The sequence below is a fragment of the Vanessa cardui genome, chromosome 19, assembly GCF_905220365.1.
Source record: "Vanessa cardui chromosome 19, ilVanCard2.1, whole genome shotgun sequence".
NCBI lineage: Eukaryota > Metazoa > Arthropoda > Insecta > Lepidoptera > Nymphalidae > Vanessa > Vanessa cardui.
The window spans coordinates 10,785,817-10,806,978 of record NC_061141.1 but is presented as its reverse complement, the minus strand read 5'-3'; the positions used below and the strand labels follow the sequence as shown (position 1 = coordinate 10,806,978).

Below are 21,162 nucleotides of genomic sequence, written 5' to 3'. Positions count from 1 at the left end.
AAAGCCATTAAACTAAGAATTGAATTGAATTAGTTTTATGAAATCCAACTACAGTTTGACATAAAATTGCAAATACAATATAAAGTATTAACTACGATGTCATAATTAAAAATAAAACACATAATTTATTTTTAAAATGGTTTTATAAAACACAATAAATACAGGCTCTAAAGTAATGACAACAAAAAGGTGGGAACGCGTTAATTGAAGTGGACAGGACGGCAAGTTTGGAACACTGACTTTATAATTACTGTTTGAACAAAACATATTGTCCATTGGCAGTTCATTGTAACCGTTTATTTAGAAATTTAACATGTTCGAAACTTTTTCAATTTTAATTAAATTTGAAGGATGTAAGTGTTGATGTAATTATAAAGTCATAACAAGATTGTACATCACAGGGCATGAAGGACAACAATACAACAACACATCACGTACAATCAACAATGATTACAGACACCACCGTTCATTTAAATAAAAAAAAAAAATAATTACATACTTTTGTGCACCTTACAATTGTACTTCATAAGCTAAGCAAGCATTTGAAAGCAATTTGTTCTTATCTTTGGTAATGAAAGACAAGCATTTATGTGATCCAGTTACTATAATAAATAAAACGTTATATACTAGATAGTGTCACCAACACCAGGTGTGCAATCTTTAAGAACCTTAACCGGTTGTAACTGGTTTCAATTGAGCTTTATTTGCACCCTCAATAATATTTAAAAATACATATTCGAATATGGTATTATGTTGTATGTTTTAATTTATATTTACTTCTCGAATTGTTTTGTTTATTTATAAAGATAAAAAATACTTGAAAGCACCCATCACCCAACTTATAAATAACTTTATAAAAAAGTTAAACAAGTCGAGTAATCAATCCGTCTACAGTTGGATTTCCTGTAATTATTGTACGTAGTTCGAAATTAAGATAATAAAATTAAAAGGAAATTTACATATTACATTACAAGAAAATACATATTGCCTGTATTTAGCATGTCGTTAAGTGTTAATTAAGTTTTTGTAAATATCAACGGCCTTCCTTATAAACGCTGTTTAGCGGGAAATTAGTTGAACGATAATCTCTCTCTTTCTGGCATAACTGAATCTACATTCGAAAGAAGAAGACGGCACTGTTAAACAAATCGCTTCGTAAACAATATTTATAAGCAAAGTCATAAAAGTGTATAATTAACAACCGACCGCGACGCTAACTTTTAATTACTTCACAACTCAACTCAGTCGATCGACGGATTTTTACATTTGTACCGGTTCTTATAGAAAAATAAATATTATGTTACAATTTAGAAAAATCTAAATCATTTCGCAGTCGGAGTGAGTCTCGGGTAATCAATACACATCTATTGAATTATACTAAATATATGAAAATGACGCGTTAAAAATGACTAGGAGAATGTACATAGAAGTTAAACTTATTTCCGTTTGGATCGATTCAATTTATTTGTTTCACAATTATTGTCAGATATTTGTAAATTACTAATTTAATTTTGAAATTTAAATGTTTGTTTTAAAAATATCGTACTTTTTTTTAATGAATCCGTTTACAATTTGTTTATTGAATTATCCAAACGGAATATAGAAAATAATTATAGAAATAATACAAATTTTACAAGCGTAGTAAGATACGGTGCTTAACACCTTAAAACTAATCAAAAAGTGACAAAAATAATATGTATAAAGCTTCGATACAAGGCATGTACTTCACCAATTAACTTATACTAAGAAATAAATAAAAGAGCAAATGTTTACACAATAATAAGGGAGCCATCTGAAGCACAATAGATTAAATTCTCTCTATATGACACGGAATTCGTATCTAAGACTGTTCATATGTGAAGAGCAAACTTAATTAAAAAAAAAATCCTTAAGAAAATTGAAATAATATAAAAAAAAGTTGCCACATTAAATTATACATTAGCTTTGCTTTGAGGGATGTTACAAAACTATTTATTTCCAGATGAAGACTCCCAATACCATTCATAACTTTTACAAATATTCATAAACATTATCTAATACTAAAAAATAATCTAATAAAACCTATTAAAGCTACTCTAAAAAAAAGTTCGACAAAACGAAACAACATAACTCGGTTTCAACATAATTTGGTTCAACAACACTAAAATACATCTAAATCAATAAGTTCGTCGATTTCTAAAATCTTATTTTATAAATAAGTTGTTAAAATTAGTCTTTGTATATTTACACGGAAAGCTCAGTAAGTCCACGTCAGCACTGATCCTTCGAGCCGGATATTATAACATGACATTTTGTTATATTGAGTATTCGTAAATTTTCTAGACCCAGAGATAAACGATTGATCATTTTTTAAAGAAATTTCAGTAAATTTTCAACACACAAATTGGACTGTACTAAAGAAAAAAAAATCTTTATAATTACCAATGGAGTTCTAGATAGAATATTTAGTAAAATGAATATTACTTTGCTGACATTGAATATTATTATTCATATGGGACCCAAGTTTTATACAAACGATGTTTAGTGGCAGTGTCAGTATTATTATGAATAACAGTATTATAAATATTAGATCCAGCAATGACCAGCTGTAAAAAAAAGCTTCTTATATTTTAGCATTGTAAATTCTATCATATAAGAATTTTTTGATCCTAATACAATGCTTATGCGTATGCTTTAATCATAAACAAAGTCAGATTTATTCTTTTGAATCTTTTGTAAAGGGCATTAAGACCAAAGCGTCACTTACTAGCTCAGCTCGACCCAAAAATAATAAACAGCTTTAATATGCGAACAACTTAAGAAGTAGGCTAACATATGCCTTTTAGTATCTTATTATAGCAATTTTTGATTGAAGCGTATAAAGACAGTTTCGGAGTCATATTAAAATTGCCTTATTTTAAGTCATGGAAATATTATTAATTGCCTGTTAAAAATCAGTACTGACAGCCTGCAGCCATTTCTGAATTTTAATATTTACTGGATGTTTCATGTGTTAACAAAAACAAATGTGCATTGTAGACTTATTTCAGAACTCATTTCGAGAGTGTGTATAAATATTACAGTACCCATTTAATACATATATAGTTAAAGACTAATCACATTTCAACTTAATTACTATGTATATAAGGTTCAAACTTAATTGTTTTAATTTATTAAATGCTACATTTAAGTTACAAAATGAACTCTTGTGTTATTGTGAAAAAAATTAAACAAATTATATTCGAGTGTGACCTTTTTTTAAGAGTTATCAATAAAAATATAAGCTGATAACGTAATGAGATAATTGTTCTTTTTGGTTTTTACTTATAATATATAAAAAAATAAATAACTAAACCTAATGTCATGAAGTTTAACTAAAACTGAAAATTGTAAAAAACTGTTTTGTGATATAAAAAAAAATTACATACGAAACACTCACTTTTCTTAGCACAAATTCCGAAAATTTGAAAATTTTGAAAATAAATTCTAACGCTTCGATAAGTAAGAAATAAATGTTCGAAAGCATATCTCAAAAAAATATAAAAATAATTTCAAATTTTTGTCTTTTTCCGTCTTTTTGTGTTAAAATCACAGATAAATAATAATTTAAAATAATTTGGTGTTACCGATTCACTTCCGAGATATCATGTTTATCAACAACAGTGCGTGAAATATAAATAAGCTCGTTGTATAACTGCGTTTTTTCTTCATGAAATGTTCGCTAAAAATCTATCGCTATCCCTTTCTTCTTTTGTTTTTCTAGTATAAAAGAAAAGGATAAAAATAGTTTTAAGTAACTCGGCTTAGCGCTATAGTGGGCATTGTGACATTAAAGTCGTATTGGTAAGCTGCGCATGCGACACTGGACCGTAGTGCTTAAGCAATAAAGCGTGTATTAGCATCAGTCGGTAATTATTTCCCGTTCGTTGTGGTTCTCTATGCTCGGCTCTTCTATGACGGACTCCGTTCGTTCTATGTCCAGGTTCTCAACTTCAGTAGGCTTATCGCTAGAAATAGTACAATACTCTATTAATTATGCAACAATTTGGTATGGCTATATTTTATTATTGCTGTACTTATTATGAACCATTAGTAATTTTTAAATGTATATTCTTTATATTTTGACCATTTTCTGCTAATTTCTACTATTTATACATCTTCCTTAATAACAAAAATAATATTATTTCATTATTCAGAATATACAGGCAATAAATAACACTAATTTTCATGGGAGAAAATGCGTAATTTAAAATTCGAATCAACGGGTACAATACGATTGGAATAATATGACATGTCGTGGGGCGCAATGGACTCACGTGCGCTCGGCTCGCGGGGCGGGCGCGGACAGCGCCAGCGACTGCGGGCGCCGCAGCCAGCCGCAGCGCTCCTCCTGCACACACGGGCACACGTTAGGGGCGTGCTCGCGTAGTGTGTGCGTGTGTGTGTGTGTGTGTGTGCGTGTGTGTGTGTGCGTGTGTGCGCGTGTGTGTGTGTTTGTGTGTGTGTGTGCGTGTATGTGTGTGTGTGTGTGCGCGTGTGTGCGCGTGCGTGCGTGTGCGCGTGTGTGTGTGTGCGTGCGTGTGCGCGTGTGTGTGTGTGCGTACGTGTGCGCGCGCGTGTGTGTGTGCGTGTGTTTGTGTGTGTGTGTGTGTGCGTGTGTGTATGTGTGCGCGCGCGCGCGCGTGTTTGTGTGTGTGTGCGTGTGTGTGTATGTGTGCGTGTGTGTGTGTGTGTGTGTGTGTGTGTCTGTGTGTGTGTGTGTGTGTGGATACCTGCGGCGTGAGCACGGCGCTGATGTCGGTCTGCGTGGCGGCGGGCTGGGCGCGCGTGCGGCTCACGGCTCGCAGCACCTCGCGCACGCAGCCCTGCAGCTCCGACACCTGCGGGGCTTAGGGTCATGTAGCCGATACATACTATGGCAAAAGCACTTGGGACTAGTTAGACTGCAGCGACGATGCGAGTAGACGAGGGTTGACATAGTATATTTTATAGATCACCTGAGCTTGTAGCGACACGCACGTCTCCGTGAGATGCCGTAGAGCCTCCGAGTTGTCTTCAGACTCTGACACTCTGTTCTTCGGATCTGAAACAATTTACTATGATATATATTCCATTGAGACCAAAATTAAAACGAGAACCAGATACAAAAATATGTGACGTGTGTTCTTTTATTAAAAGTAAAAAAAAAACGTAAACACTTTTGTAGAAATAATATTCCATTATGGATACACTAGCAAGTAAATTTCTTAATACACATGCAGGTTTCCTCTCTATGCTTTGCTTTACCATACCATACTCAACTAAAATATTGGTTAAATTGTATTTACCAGTACTCTGCAGGGTGGATACTTTTTTCCAGAGCGCATTGATCGCCTGCATCTGCAATTGCTGTATTTTCCTCTCGCTTTCTAGCGCTGCTTTCGTCGCCTCCATATCGCACGTTAGACGCCTTTGAAAAACCATAAAACAAACTATTAAAACGAATATCTAACATTTGTAAAATGTTATTAACCCTGTCTTGTCAATCACCCGTTTAATGTATTTATGTTATTTCAAGATAATATACATCAAAATGGAAAAACAGAACATTATATAAATGAATAATGTATTTAATTTTAATGGCAACAAGAACAGCAAGAAGTAGAATGACAAGTTAAATCTTCTTTTTAGTAACAATAAAAACTTTAAGTAAATATTGATTTTGAAAAAAGGTCCCAAATTAAGATAGCGCATGAAATTTGGATCAAAACTTTTGGATGATTTTATTTTAATTTAACTTTTTCACTTGCAGTATAATAATTTCTTAAGCAAGTTACATTTTCAAACTTCTCATTTAATATTTTTTTTATTACAAGCATCGAATATAAAGTTTTATGATTAGTACTTTGTTTTACTTAAACAGCGTAATGTTAAATATATTATATTATGTCAATGTGTATAATTGTCTTACTGTATATGCTGTCTTGCTCGTGCAGCCTGAATCGCATGCAGTATCCTCAAGGTGTCCTTATTCAGATTCCTGCTCCTGTAGCCTCTCCACATCTTCTGTATCGTGACGGCCGCCATCGTCTCCACGCTCATCTTCTTCTGCCGCCTCTGATTCGACGCGAGCTTTATAACTTCCAGCTTATCAGGGTCGATATTGTCTTCCCTGTCACTCATTCCGTTCATTCTCTTTTCGTTTTTCACCTCTACCTTCGAGAGACTGCCTTTTCGTTCGATTTTCGACCTTAACTTAGGGGACGAGGTCGCACTTTTCGTAAGTTTCGGCGAACCTTTGAAGTTTTTATTGATCGATGGTCTCCTTTCCTCGTTGATACTGCTGTTGCTGGATTGCGAGGAGGTGTTGGACACACTGTTTGCGGAATTGGTGCATTTCGGTATCGTTTTTTGGATGTCGTAGATGGGATCCTGGTAGTCGGGGCTCATCAAGGATTCCGGTACTGGGACCATTTTCGAAGCGGCTTCCAGAGATTGATTTACAGGCTTGGTCTGTGCTATCGTTTGACATTCTGCGAAAGGAATATTAAATTTCAGGTTTTGCTCGATGTAAAAAATATAAATACAAAAAATTGTATCCCATGTGTTAACATTAAAGCTAAACCAAACTATACCAAAATTTAATTTCACATTTGTTTAGGCTTGATAATGACGTCATCCTGACCTAATTCTGTCACGAAGTCATTTCTCAGTAGTAATTGGCCAATTGCAAAGTTCAGCGCGGGACCAATAGTTTAACGTGTCAACGTATACAAGAGTAACATTCTAAGAGCTACGGACTGTCCAAAGTTGCGGGACACCATACCTGCAGCGCGGCGCTCCGAATGCTGCGCGACCGGGATGCGCTCCGAGTGCTGAGAGACCGGGATGCGTTCCGAGTGCTGAGAGACCGGGATGCGCTCAGAATGCTGAGAGACCGGGATGCGCTCAGAATGCTGAGAGACCGGGATGCGATCCGAGTGCTGAGAGACCGGGATGCGATCCGAGTGCTGCGGGCTGTCGAAGGTGGCGGGCGGGTGCGCCGGCAGCTCGCCCGAGCACGATGCGGACATGGCGTGCGCGGGCGAGCCCTTGTGCGCCAGCGCGGCGTGGAAGCTGGCGCTCAGGCGGTCCGGCGAGCGCCCCACGTGGCGCTGCGATATCCGAGCTGGACAATAAAGTAAAAGTAAAGTAAAGTAACAGCTTGTAAATTTCCCACTGCTTGACGACCTCCATGGTCGAGTGGTGTGTACACCGGTTTTCATGGGTACGCCACTCTGAGGTCCCGGGTTCGATTCCCGGCCGAATCAATGTAGATTACCATTAGTTTTCTATGTTGTCTTGGGTCTGGGTGTATGTGGTACCGTCGTTACTTCTGATTTCCATAACACAAGTGCTTCAGCTACTTACATTGGGATCAGAGTAATGTATGTGATGTTGTCTCATATTTATTTATTTATTTATTATTTATTTATTTATTACTGCTGAGATAAGGGCTCCTCTTCCATTAAGGAGAGGGTTTGGAACGTATTTGAGCTGGACAATATACGAAACATTTTAAATTTCAAATCAGTGAGACGACATCACATACATTAATGTGATACCAATGTAAGTAGCTGAAGCACTTAATCAGTACATCGATACTAGCAGTTTCCGAGTTGAACTCTCTTAATTATAATATCGAGTTGGTAACTTACACTGCATCCTCGGCGATTGTATTCTAGACTTCACCGGGCTGTGGTTCTGATCTTTAAGCTGTTGTTGGTGATGCTGAGCCTGGTGGTAATATTATTGAGCAACTTTTAGTAATAGTAGTTAAATGTTTTACAATAGCATAAAGTTTATTAATAGCTATTAATGATGTAAGTATAATTAAGTAGTATCTGCTTGTAGGAATGAGAGTATAAAGCCTCGCTTAAAATTCTATATGTTTAAATAACGATTGAAAACAGCTCCAAACTGTACTGTACTTAGACGCATACATCCACTAAGCATTTAATACAGCTTGGATATTCTCGGCAACCAAGGCACCATTGATGGGTAATAATTTAATTAGCTGTTTTAATTTATTTTTCATGATTTTTGGTCTTTGTCGTCAATATTTGACGACAGTCTTCTATAAAATTATGGCTTGGCCGAAAAAACTTTTTTTAAGGCAACAAAACGGCTATATAATGTTGTCTTATTTGTTTTTACTATGTTTTTACTTTTATTTTTTATTTGATTTTAACACGACATAATAGTGGACTATTGTCAATGTCGTTCACTTGACGTACGAAAATAAGGTGATCACTGAAAATCAGTGCTGCCGTCTTTGCGAATTTCACACATAGTATTAATCGTATTTTAATTTAAGTATAGGAAAAAAAATCTATATAATTTAAATCGTTAATTTTTTTTTTTTATTGTTATTCTTTTTTTTTCTGTGTGTGAAATTCCTAGGACGACAGCAAATGCTGAGTGATTTCCCTTTTTGTGGCATCCTACTGCTATGTAGGCAGCATTTTCTTTTTATTTATTTATGCCTCTTTTTAAAATCTTTCTTAGATATTATTTAATTGTATTGTTATTTTAAGTTTTTGTTTTAGTTTTTGTTGTATTGTTTATGTCACTGATGTATCAAAACGATGCTTACAAATAAAAATTCTTTCTTTCTTCTTTCTTTCTTAAATTTTCGCGATTATTACACATTTAAATAAAACTAGTTATTACGGATTTTAATCGCGTATATTAATTATTGTAGACTCTACCCGTGACCACGAACGCTGTAAAGTGCTCGAAACGTCGGGATGTCCAAAATAATTAATATACGCGATTCAAATCCGTAATAACTAGTTTTATTTAAAAAACGGATATACTTAACTACTACTACTGGAACTCAGTGTTCCATATTAGTTCTAACAAATCCTACGCCCACCTTCTTCAGACCCTGGCTGGCAGCTCACCTTGCTGAGGATGAGGCGCAGCTTACGCTGGTCTTCCGTCTCCAGCGCGTCGGCGGTGAGCGGGCAGCTGGCGGCCAGGTACTCGCACAGCTCGCGCTGCTGGCCCGGCTGGAAGTGCCGCCCCTTGCCCTGGCTGTACAGCCACTCCGCCTTCAGGCTGCGGCAGATTCAATATCATTAAGCTTTAAAAGTAACAGCCTGTAAATTCCCACTGCTGGGCTAAAGGCCTCCTCTCCCTTTGAGGAGAAGGTTTGGAACATATTCCACCACGCTGTTCCAATGCGGGTTGGTGGAATACACATGTGGCAGAATTTCTATGAAATTTGTCACATGCAGGTTTCCTCACGATGTTTTCCTTCACCGCTGAGCACGAGATGAATTATAAAGACAAATTAAACACATGAATCAGCGGTGCTTACCTGGGTTTGAACCCGCAATCATCGGTTAAGATGCACGCGTTCTAACCACTGGGCCATCTCCATTAAGCTTCATTCCTGATACTTTCAATAGCATAAAGTATAATTTTTTTTTTTTATGGTATAGGTTGGCGGACGAGCATATGGGCCACCCGATGGTAAGTGGTCACCATCGCCCATAGACATTAACGCTGTAAGAATTATTAACTATTCCTTACATCGTCAATGTGCCACCAACTTTGGGAACTAAGATGTTATGTCCCTTGTGCCTGTAGTTACACTGGCTCACTCACCCTTCAGACCGGAACACAACAATACTGAGTACTGTTGTTTGGCGGTAGAATAACAATATAATATAAATGCAATAATATAAATGCAATAGGCTATTTGACTGATCAGCGTGCGTAAGCGATCCCGTGGCGCCCGCCGAAAGACGGAGAGGGTACCGCTGGTTTTTTAGTGGGTAAACCCGGTGGTCCTGGGTGCACTCGGCGTCCAGGAAACTGGGGAGTCCCACACACCCCCCCCACTTTCATCACGTGGGGGAAGCGCGTAAAGCGTTTTTCCAGCGAAAAAAAAAAAAGGCTATTTGACTGGTTTTTAAAATCCACTTTATATTATTTAGTAGAGGTTAAGAAACCTAGTAAAAGTAGATTTTTTTATTTCTAGTACATATTTGCCGAAAAATATCACATTAAAAACACCATATTTAAATAACGTGCGAATATAATCATAAGCCCGGCCAATCAAAAGCGTTTTGTGTCACGTGACAAACGTTTGAAGAAATGCCTTTTTATTTATTGATTTATGAATAAATTAAGTATTATTTTCAAGTTTCGTTAGTAAATAACCATTTTTAAACTCATAATATACACTGATTACAATAATTCACAATTTATTTTTCGCATTCTCAAATAGCCTATTGACATTATCCACTTTTACTCACTTTTTTAGTCTCTGAAAGGAAGAAGGTGTTACAACTCGCATAGATAAGTTACCAAAATTTTTGAAACATATAATCCACAACTTACCTCTCTATAGCGCTTACTATGAAGCCGTCAATCGATTTGACGCTCATTATCCAATTGAGAACAAAAGGACGGTAGTCAAAGCCTCTGTTGTTTTATGTTAAGAAAATAACATCATAAAGTGTACATACAGTTACAATTGAATAGTTAAGTTCTATTTTTAAAAATATCTTCTACACAAGGAGACTTTACTCCTAGAAGGATTTAGTGACTGTGAAGAGTCAACTTGGCATTACATTAACATACTAATTATAAAAATACTAGCTTTTGCCCGCGACTTCGTTCGCGTGGACTTCAGGTTCGTCCCGTCTAGTCTAGTAATCGCTTAAAATCGCTTCGTAAATAAGTCATTATTTCTCGTACAAAGTAAAGGATAAAAAATGGTTATTGTGGGTTATTCCTAAGAGATAAACATATACCATCATGGACTTTTTTGTAGACCTTTTTAAGTTGTACAATACTGTAGTACATTGTTTTGATCTATCTTGTAGGATTCAGTCAGCGTTTGCAATGTAAGCGCAAAAAATGTGTTTTTTTACGACCTCACATGAGAAACCTCAAAAATTGTAGCCTATGTGTTATTCTGATGTATAAGCTATATTGTGGTAAAGTTTCATTCAAATCCATTCAGTAGTTTTTACGTGAAAGAGTAACAAACATCCATACATACAAACTTTCGCCTTTATAATAGTAGTAGGATATTCAAAGGATACAGCTTATCTTTCCCAGCCATTGCAACACAGGGGTTGCCTTGCATAGTGAAACTATCTAGCTGGCTCAGGTGTACCAGGTGTGACACCTCGTTCAAGTCTTGGATATTGTTGTGGGCAAGTCCCAGGTGCGATAGCTGAGCTGGCAGATAGCGCTCGCACTGCCTCATGTCCATTATTCGGTTACGTTCCAAGTTGAGATGCTGCAATATAACTCATTAATAGTAGCTTGCAATGCCAATAAGAACTCAGTATTTACATCCATAACAAAGAAATATTCAAATTGAAAAACATATAGTCACTTGAATGTTAACTATTTTAAAATGGAATGGTGTTTGATGTAATATTTAAAATAAACACTGTGTTGTTTAACCAATTACTACTAAATGACATTTACTTGTATATCTACATAAAACAAATTAAATTACCTTCAAATCCTTCAGATAAGATATATCAGCTATGAATGAAATCTGATTGTTGGATAGATCCAAGTGTTCCAAATGAATGTTGTGGTTCAGATGTTCTATTGACTTGATATTATTACCTTAAAATAACAGTACATATAATAAGTAACAGCCTGATAATAGACACTTATACAATAAAACCCCATTGGAGAAGGTTTTGAAAAGCTTTGGTGGAAATACATGTTGCAGACTTACATCAACCCTTGCAACATGCATCCGTGCATTGTTATCCTTCAATGCCGAGTATGAGATAAGTTATAAACACAAATTAAGCAATATAAAAATTCATATATATTTACTAATAAAAAAAAAATTGAATGATCTAATATTTAAATAATGGCAATTTATAAATAAGTGAATATGGTAATTTACAAGTTACCAACCAAACACAGAGTCTGAGGTTATCCGCAAAATGATCAAAAATAAGAACAAAATGTAGGGAATATTTTAAGCTACAGTTGCAGTACATAGGCTTTATTACATTAACATTGGTTGAGTCCGCTAACAGTAATAGCTGGTTATATAAATTTTTGTTTCCCATTACTTCAGGTATATAGAAATACCAAACAAACAGTCACGTTTCCACATATAATAAGTCTAATTAGGATAAATCAAAATCAGCTTACCAGCCAACTTCAGCACTTTCAAATATAGCATGTCTTTCAGGCCTTCTATTTGCAATATGCCATTGTTGTTCAGAGCAAGAGTGCGGATGTTTGTCAGTCTGGACACTCCATGCATACGGACGAGAAAATTGTTACATATTGACAGCTAAAACCAATTACAATAATCATTTATTATATGTTGTTGCATCTTATAACATTACAATTTAAATTGATATCATTTGAACACATTTACTTGTTTATTTTTTTTAAATAAGGTAAGATACACAACAGTTACAATATAGACGACCGTAAAAATTAAAAAAAAAAAACAATTTCAATATATTATTGTTTATCATAATAAATTGGCAAGTTGTTTAATGGTAGTGATTTGTTTTGCATTATGTATGTTGTATGATTAATTTAATTGAATTATTCTTGTCAGATGATTGAATAATTAATTATAGCCTCGTTTATTTACACATCACTGAGATTTGTGAAAACGTCGATGATGTTATTTATCAAATATTACTATAAAAGGCTTATTACGTTTTCAATTCGATTGTAGGAATCGATGTTATCCAGGCGCTGAAGTTCATTTTGGTCAAGGATTAAATTTATAATAGCTTTGGATTCTTCCGGAGGCGCTTTCTCTATTTTCTTCAGCCCACGCCTCGACAAATCAAGCGTCTCATTGTTAGAATCCACTGCAACAAAATTAACTGTATAACAGAAGCCAATATAATTAATAAACCAGCCTTAAAATAACTACTTACCCATTTTTAACAAATTTTTAGCATGTTTTGATTTTAAATAATCCTAATGTTAGTTTTCCATAAAAATCAACATTCGTAAATTAACGTTCCGAACACCAAAACAAACTTCGAGTAATTGTCAATGTAAGATTGATTTAAATTTGTATTAATTTGTTAAATAGTATTATAGCGTAAATAATATTCTATTCTTTTAAAAATGATGTTAATAAATGTATATGATATTTATCGTGAAATGTAATAAAAGAATTGATAAATATATAATATTATTTTCGACACGCCTTAGTAACAAGCTTAAAAATTACATCTTGATTCTTGATTAGTTTTGGAACCGTCCCGAAATGACATAAGATTGGCTAATGGCGACATTCATAGAACGCAACCCAATGTCACTTTTTTATTATTGAAAATTGAAATTTAAACTCTTAATTGGAAATGAACTGTAATTTACAAATTAAATTAAATACATATTTTATTTTTAAGATTATCTCACAGCTTGAAAACATCAATAATTTTACAACTCAATAATTAAGCTTAAATGTAGTCTTAACTTTTATAGTAACTAAGCGCTGAATTTTGGAGGTGTGGACAACACTACGTTTTACAGCGGCGGTGTATTTGTGGTGAGGTTAGTGTTAGTTAATATTACGGAATATTTGTTTTCGTATAAAATAACAATAAATAAATACAGCAGACGTGATTTAAAGTAACTAATGTTGAATTATTAACCTTTACAAATGGATTTAAAGAAGCCATTCATTCAGCTTTATCCTTAATTAAAAAGGACGCTTTAGTTGACATTTTTTGGATCAACTTATTTTCTTCTGTTTATAGTGGTTTAGGGAAATTCTAATTAGACCTAATTAATTATAGCTATATAATGACAAAAAATATTGTAAAATTAATAAATACTTAAAAAGCCAGGCACGTTTTAGGGGTCTATTTATAGCTGATACTATGTAACCTCTTTTAGGCGGGAGAATGGTTTTGGCAAAGGGCCTGAGGCCCGCGCAGGTTGTGTTGGGGATACTAGCAGTGCGAATTCTCTCCGTATTCTTGGTGCAAACTTGGTACGTGCCTGACGAATACTGGCAGACCTTGGAGGTAGCCCATAAACATGCATTCGGCTATGGAGAACTGACCTGGGAGTGGCAGAAAGGCCTTAGAAGTTACTTATATCCAAGCGTTGTGGCAGTTTTGTACACGATTCTTAAATTTACTGGACTGGATTATGCAGATGCAGTGGTAAGTACTTTTGCTAATAAACATTAAAGGTAAAATGTTAAAAGAAAAACTACTTATATACAAATTCTGGTTTTTTTTTTTTAAGGTCTTTTTGCCTCGCATCTTACAAGCTATTATAAGTACAGCAGCTGACTATAGCTTTTATAAATGGACTGGCAAACGAAAATGGGCCCTGTTTTTAATATTGACCTCTTGGTTCTGGTTCTATACATCGAGTAGAACTCTCCTGCAGACCTTGGAAACCTCTCTTGTGGCCATTGCAATGTCAATCTTTCCATTTAAAGCGGGAAAACTTGGTTATTATGAAAATGGTAAGTTTTTTATTGTGATTACTACCTTAAAACACACCTATACTACTTTAAATAACAATTATATAGATTAACGAATATGGCTTATAAATATTTATCAGGTAAAAGGAATTTAAGAATTAAATATATTTATAAAAGTCAGAATAATTAATTGAATTTAAGTTTGAATGTTATCAATGCTTTAATTAATTTTTCCTTATATGCAAGCAAACTGGACTTGTAATATGTTGTCGTTAATAAAAATTATATTGACATAAAAACAAAAACATTCAGTTGAGTGATTTAAATGGTTACTGCATTTTTAAACTTATTTAAATGTAGTATAAATATTAGCAACTTATTTTATACCTGAATATATTTTTAAATATTTATGCTTTTGATACAAATACTATTAATTACAAATTTCATATAACATCAAGTTTTAAACTTAGTGTAGTCATGTACGGGGAGGCACAAGAAGAAACGGACATGTTCTTTATAATAACCTATATACATGATTATGAGAATAAATATGCTAAAATAGTAACAACTTGCTAATGTTCCACTGTTTGGTAAAGACTTATATAGCCCAGATACCTCACAGTATATTCTGACACAAATGTACTGTGAATTAGGGTGTACTACATAATGTATATGACTAAATCAATTCTACATTTGATATTTATTCATCAATAAGATGTACTTAAATAAGTTATTGTTCAATTTCAGAAAATAATAACTGGATATGGCTGGCTTGTATATCTGTGTTTGTGCGGCCAACATCGGCTCTGATATGGCTAGTTCTTGGAGTTTACAATGTCATGACAACCAGACAGGGACGACTGAAGCTTCTTTTGAGAACCTATATGCCTATTGTGTAAGTTATATAAATCTACCCATAATCTTAAAGACTAAATTAACTTCAGTGATATATTGTCATTATTATCTTAAAGTTTTATAATGTATAGCTAATGTTTACTCTTTGTTCCTTTCAGAGTCTTATCTGGTGGAGCTATGGTGGCTCTAGACTCATACTTTTATGGTAGATTGATTATCACTCCCTGGGAATTCTTCAGGTTTAATGTGCTTCAGAATATTTCCACATTCTATGGCGAGCATCCATGGTAAGGTTTCATTTATGCCTAGATACATTTAGAGGTTCACATTAGTAGTTATAGAAGGTACAATTTTTTTTTAATATATTGATTAATTTTGTTTTAGGCATTGGTATATAACACAAGGTCTTCCAGCAGTACTTGGTATTAATATTTTCCCATTATTCTGGTCAATTGTGTCAATAGCCCGAAGGCCAAGAGAGAATAGAATTGGACTGGTTCTGTTGGCGGCTGCTTCTCTCCATGTTCTAGTACACAGGTATTTTTCGTTGAAATAAAATTTATATAAGTATGCATATATACATAACTTATATTCATGATGATAAATATAAAACCAAAATATCTTTATATATAAATGGTGCTAACAATGAGTATACTTGGTGAAAGTGAATTTGGTTGATATGTTTAGGATTCATGAGCAATTTTTATACCTAAATCTAGCTAAAAAAATCTTTATGTGAAAGGAATTTTATATTCATTATATAAAAAGAGAATTTTAGAGTCTCAAATAGAGTATTCAATGCCTCATATCCAAGTGAAAATAATAAATAAACCAATATTCTTAATTAGTAACATGAATTACAAATATGACAATTGATATTGATTATACTTTCTTGCAGCTTCATACCGCACAAGGAATTCCGATTTGTTTTGCCTTTGGTGCCAATTCTTCTGTACTTAATCCAAGATGTCATTGTACCCTGGAGTAGAAAAGCCAAGAGGTAAGCTACAGTTACTTATTAATTTATAAATTATTTTGTTCATCAAATTATTTTTGTTAATGAACTTTCCCTATAAAATAACTACAATATGATATTTAAAGCATATGGGAAGAATGACAAATTGTATCAAATGAATTAACTAGGATCTTTCAGAATAATTATCTCCTAAACATAATGCATTTGTTCATAGATGGCAGTTATACACAGTGGCTTTGAGCATTCTTCTTGGAAATATGGTACCTAGCCTCTACTTTGGCATGGTCCATCAAAGTGGTACTTTGAAAGTGATGCCTCTGCTAAGAGAAGCATTACCAAACAACCGGTCTTCAATTCTATTCATGATGCCTTGTCACTCCACTCCTCTGTATAGGTAAGCTTTACAAAAATGTGTTTTGATGGTTTCCTTAGACGACCTGCCTTGTTCAGTACCTGTAGATTGTGTTTTACAACAAACAACAACAACAACAACCTGTAAATTCCCACTGCTGGGCTAAAGGCCTCCTCTCACTTAGAGGAGAAGGTTTGGGACATATTCCACCACGCTGTTTCAATGCGGGTTGGTGGAATACACATGTGGCAGAATTTCTATGAAATTTGAGTCACATGCAGGTTTCCTCACGATATTTTCCTTCACCGAGTACGAGATGAATTATAAAGACAAATTAAGCACATGAATCATCAATCATCGGTTAAGATGCACGCGTTCTAACCACTGGGCCATCTCGACTCATATATCGATTGTGTTATAAATACTGTTGAAATAGAAAACCTCTTAAAAACATTGAAAATTATAGCCATCTACACATGAATGTGTCAACCCGCTACCTCAACTGCGACCCGCCTGCCACCTCACATACCTACGAAGCCGAAGCTTTCTACCACAACCCGCAGCGCTGGTGGCGGTCGGTGTACGCCACCAGACAGACGCCGATGCTAGTGGTGCTGTTTGACGTACTGCAAGGCAGAGTAGAAGACCTGCTGAAAGGATACAAGCTTATACATGAACTACCTCACACACAGGTATTATATCCAAATTGGTTCAATTTTGATACATTTAACCTTAAAGGCAGTAAAGTGTTTTTGATAAAAAAGTTGTGCATGACTTTGGTTGACATATGTTAGGCTAAAAGAGTAGCATATGTCCTTCTTTCGAGTTCAAATTTGTTTCATACCAAATTTCATTGAATTCAGTTCAGTGGTTTGGTAGTTAAATAGCAACAGACAGACAAGCAGAGTAACTTTAACATTTATAATATTATTATAGATAGTTGTGCTTATTACCATTCTACCAGAGATGGTTAAGATAATGGTCCAAAATTGTTGTTATACATAAAATATTATATAGATATCTATTAAATTGACACGGCTTGAGAGAAGACTAAGCATAGCAGGTCAGGCAGTTTTGTATGTGGCTATATTCTTTACACATGGGTTTAATTTAGTAAGAAGTTGGATTAAAGCTAGGTTATTAATTTATCAGTTCGTACTGTTTCCAAAGTCTTTGATGATCAAAGTATAATAATAATAATAATAATAAATAACTTTATTGCACACATAATACAATCAAAGAAAATCACACAGATATCTGTGAATTTAAAAGCTAATATATAATTATAAGATTTTATTTATATGTTGCGATGTTAATAGAATACCAGTTTTTGGTTACGTCAATTATTTATAAATTAGCAATGGTATGTAATGTTAAATAAAGCTATACATAAAAGTAACAGCCTGTAAATTTCCCACTGCTGGGCCTCCAGGCCTCCTCTCCCTTTTTGAGGAGAGGGCTTGGAACATATTCCACCACTCTGTTCCAATGCGGGTTGGTGGAATACACATGTGTCAGAATTTCTATGAAATTTGTCACATGCAGGTTTCCTCACGATGTTTTCCTTCACCACAGAGCACGAGATGAATTATAAAGACAAATTAAGCACATGAAACAGCGGTGCTTGCCTGGGTTTGAACCCGCAGTCATCGGTTAAGATGCACATGTTCTAACCACTGGGCCATCTCGGCTATCATATATAAGCTATACATATATTTGATTAAATATTTATTTATGAATGTTTCAGTACCCTGAAGGTGAAGTGGGAGAAAAAGTACTAGTGTACCAGAAGATAGAAAGACAAGCAAGTGCACAAACAGATGATATTATACAATGATAGAACTATGGAGAATATTTAACTGTTAGTAAAATATTCTTTACCCAATTAATAGTTGATGCGGTCTTTCTATTGGCCCTAGTGACTGTTTAAACTAAAATCAGATTGCACAGTGATGGTATAATGTTCAAAATAGTCGGGATTTTTTGACTACTATATGTTTTTATTGACTAAGTAGATTTTATTAAATTTTAGATTACTATACAAAAAAAAAATGAAAGTGTCAATAATATAAGTAGCTAAGTTTAATGGTACATTATACATATTATGATAATTACATTTTATTTAAAGCATTTTACATTGAATTCAAATTGCATTTTTACCGTTAAATGAGGGATTGTTACTCTCTTGATTTTTATTTAATAGAAAATATAATTATTATTTATATGTAATTTCTTTCAGAACATATAATTTTATTTTTGACATCTCGAACTTTTAGATTTAGTATAGGCTTATATTCGATTTAGTAACGACGAAAAACGTTTTGGTTTTGGTGTATTTTATTGAACTAAGTTTTAGAATTGTGACGTGTCGCCATTCGTGATAGAAACATTGTATCTTCAGCTAAATTGACTTATGTCTGACGTAGTTGAATATTACATATATTCATAAAATGTGACAAATTATAATGACTAAATTGTGTATTGTTGTAATAAAGTCCGGAATCAAAAGCATCCATATGGTAGCCATGGACGATTGTTGCTAAAAACGAACAATTTATTTTATTTGGACATTATTGGCCCGTTATTAAACGATAGCAGAGTGTTGTATATTGCAAGGAATTATTGCATGGAAGGCTTTACGCCCCTCACTCGTAGATAAAGCTGCAGGAGGAAACTAAAATCGAAGCTAAAATGTATCCATTGATTTTATGTACTAATAAATGAATAAGTTGTCGATTTATAACTTGTTTTGCAACAATCGTTCATAATCACTGTAAGAGAAAAATTGAGAACTGATGATGTAAAGAAATTTAAAGCAACGTCTGAAACTAGTGCAACAATTACCATGTATTGATAGTAATATTATTTAAAAACCGATATATACTTAGATTTTTTTGATCCATTGGGATTTTGTAAAAATTAAATATATTTGGCTCAAAATATATTTAATTTAGGTGATACATTCTGTTGCGCACGATAATTGGATAGGACTTATATGCCAATGTTTTCTATTCGTAGATTGCAAGTAGTACTTATATATTATATCAATCCTTTATTTGGATATTATGTGTAAACAGAATCCGTACCATTGTAACATAAGTAGTTTTGGACATTCGGAAAAATCAACATAATGTATGCCTGGTTTCTGTTTTATCATCATATATGAGGAATAAGGACATATACAACATGATCTTACACAATTTCATAAAATCCATGACCAATATTACAGGTTTAATTATAAAATTGACTTGCCAAAGCTTCCAAATACTAACAACATAGATAATACTGCTTATATACTTCACACATTTAGGCAATATCATAAATTATCACTTTTTCTTGCTACCACCGAAAAGTCCCAATAGATTAGAATGATATTTCTAAACTATTTTAAGGATATGCAATTGAAACTTAGGTGTAGAATTATTTTATAAATTAAAATTTTCAAAATGGTTTTCTATATTGGCTATTAATTATTGCTTATTATGATAATTTATACATTTTGATGATTTTTAATTGCAATAATATATATGTGAACTGGTAGTAAGTATTTTACAAAGACATAAACTGTTGTATACTACAATAGAGAAAATCTCCCCTATACTAAATAGTGGATGTGTTTTCAGAAGTGTTAATCTTGGATAATCAATCTCTGTTTTACACTCCATACAATAAGTATTATTTTTCTCCAGCTTGTAAATTTGGATGTTGTTTGTTAAAGTTACTCATCTGTGTGAAATTACCCTACAATATTTCTCAACCGGAATGTCTAAAGCAAAATTAATTATTAAAGTTGGATTGGTCTCAAACTTATATAAGAGAAATGTTAAAATATTTGTTATTTGTTTAAATGTCTTACTGCCCATTCACATTTTTTATAATTTTTTAGATTATTTCATCTGTAGGCTATTTTATATGATAGATATAACTAATGCCTTGCTCAATAATAAAGACGAGTATTTTAAGATCCTATTGTCTTTTTTAACAACATTATTATAATTAAAAAAATATAGGTATAATATTTATACCTACTAAGATCGTGTTCATAAAAAAACGCTTTACTTATTTGTTCATATAATTTATAATTTAATGTTTTATAAAATTGATTAAATTCTGAAATTCATATAATTATTTTCTCACATGGCAACATAATATTATTAATAAATTTTATTTAATCGATATAAAATTTAATTTTCAATATACACATACAAATATGTAAACCGTTACTTATGGGAACAATTTTGAGCAATTTTATTTGGTGAATAGTTATGTTGTTTTTTTTTTGTGTATAAATAAAATATTTCTTCTATGTGAAGTGTGAATTTTAATAAAGATTTTATTTTTAAACGATGGTTTAATTTTTTAATCTAAATCCTGTTCTTTATTTTTTTTTCTGGACAATTTTTTCAGAAAAGGTATTAGAATCATAACATACTAATATTAAACAGAATCTTGTCTCTTAGGAACGTCCATACAAATTTACATTACGCATAAAGATAAAGTTACTTAAACAATGATTTCCTTTTAACCTAAATCGATTATAGAGCCAAAGGTTAATGATAAATCTTGTAG

The 21,162-nt window shown here is 33.4% G+C and overlaps 2 protein-coding genes across 5 annotated transcripts; one reads left to right on the top strand and one right to left on the bottom strand.

Moving 5' to 3' along the window:
• Window positions 1–124: 124 nt before the first annotated feature.
• On the bottom strand, window positions 125–13,218 carry LOC124538036 (centrosomal protein of 97 kDa). Its single transcript, XM_047115039.1, has 15 exons — window positions 12,900–13,218; window positions 12,673–12,830; window positions 12,148–12,292; window positions 11,486–11,601; window positions 11,061–11,260; window positions 10,351–10,434; window positions 8,904–9,060; window positions 7,656–7,734; window positions 6,785–7,126; window positions 5,930–6,491; window positions 5,307–5,428; window positions 4,977–5,062; window positions 4,752–4,859; window positions 4,296–4,369; window positions 125–3,986 (listed from the first exon to the last, which is right to left on the bottom strand). The coding sequence occupies exons 1-15, from the start codon at window positions 12,901–12,903 to the stop codon at window positions 3,881–3,883; spliced, it is 2,343 nt and encodes a 780-aa protein (XP_046970995.1). The 5' UTR covers window positions 12,904–13,218; the 3' UTR covers window positions 125–3,880.
• Window positions 13,219–13,259: 41 nt separating this feature from the next.
• On the top strand, window positions 13,260–19,137 carry LOC124538037 (GPI mannosyltransferase 3). Of its 4 annotated transcripts, none has more exons than XM_047115040.1 (10): window positions 13,260–13,524; window positions 13,870–14,141; window positions 14,227–14,452; window positions 15,158–15,305; window positions 15,424–15,552; window positions 15,650–15,802; window positions 16,164–16,265; window positions 16,456–16,635; window positions 17,060–17,285; window positions 18,341–19,137. In XM_047115040.1, exons 2-10 carry the CDS (start codon window positions 13,878–13,880, stop codon window positions 18,428–18,430), a joined length of 1,518 nt encoding a protein of 505 aa, XP_046970996.1. In that variant the 5' UTR covers window positions 13,260–13,524; window positions 13,870–13,877; the 3' UTR covers window positions 18,431–19,137. The 4 variants fall into 4 exon arrangements, with proteins under 4 accessions (XP_046970996.1, XP_046970997.1, XP_046970998.1 ...); XM_047115041.1 differs by having other exon boundaries at window positions 13,327–13,519; XM_047115042.1 differs by lacking the exon at window positions 13,260–13,524 and adding an exon at window positions 13,526–13,602.
• The last annotated feature ends 2,025 nt before the right edge of the window (window positions 19,138–21,162 follow it).

Excerpts from the sequence above, each read along its gene's own strand:
- LOC124538036 (XM_047115039.1), bottom strand. Across the intron at positions 11,261-11,485 it reads CTTATCTGAAGGATTTGAAG|CATCTCAACTTGGAACGTAA; the intron begins GTAATTTAATTT and ends GTTATATTGCAG. Across the intron at positions 4,370-4,751 it reads GCGCCGTGCTCACGCCGCAG|GAGGAGCGCTGCGGCTGGCT; the intron begins GTATCCACACAC and ends CCGTGTGTGCAG.
- LOC124538037 (XM_047115040.1), top strand. The coding sequence starts at position 13,878 with ATGGTTTTGGCAAAGGGCCTGAGGCCCGCGCAGGTTGTGTTGGGGATA. Across the intron at positions 14,142-14,226 it reads TGGATTATGCAGATGCAGTG|GTCTTTTTGCCTCGCATCTT; the intron begins GTAAGTACTTTT and ends TTTTTTTTTAAG. Across the intron at positions 17,286-18,340 it reads ATGAACTACCTCACACACAG|TACCCTGAAGGTGAAGTGGG; the intron begins GTATTATATCCA and ends TGAATGTTTCAG.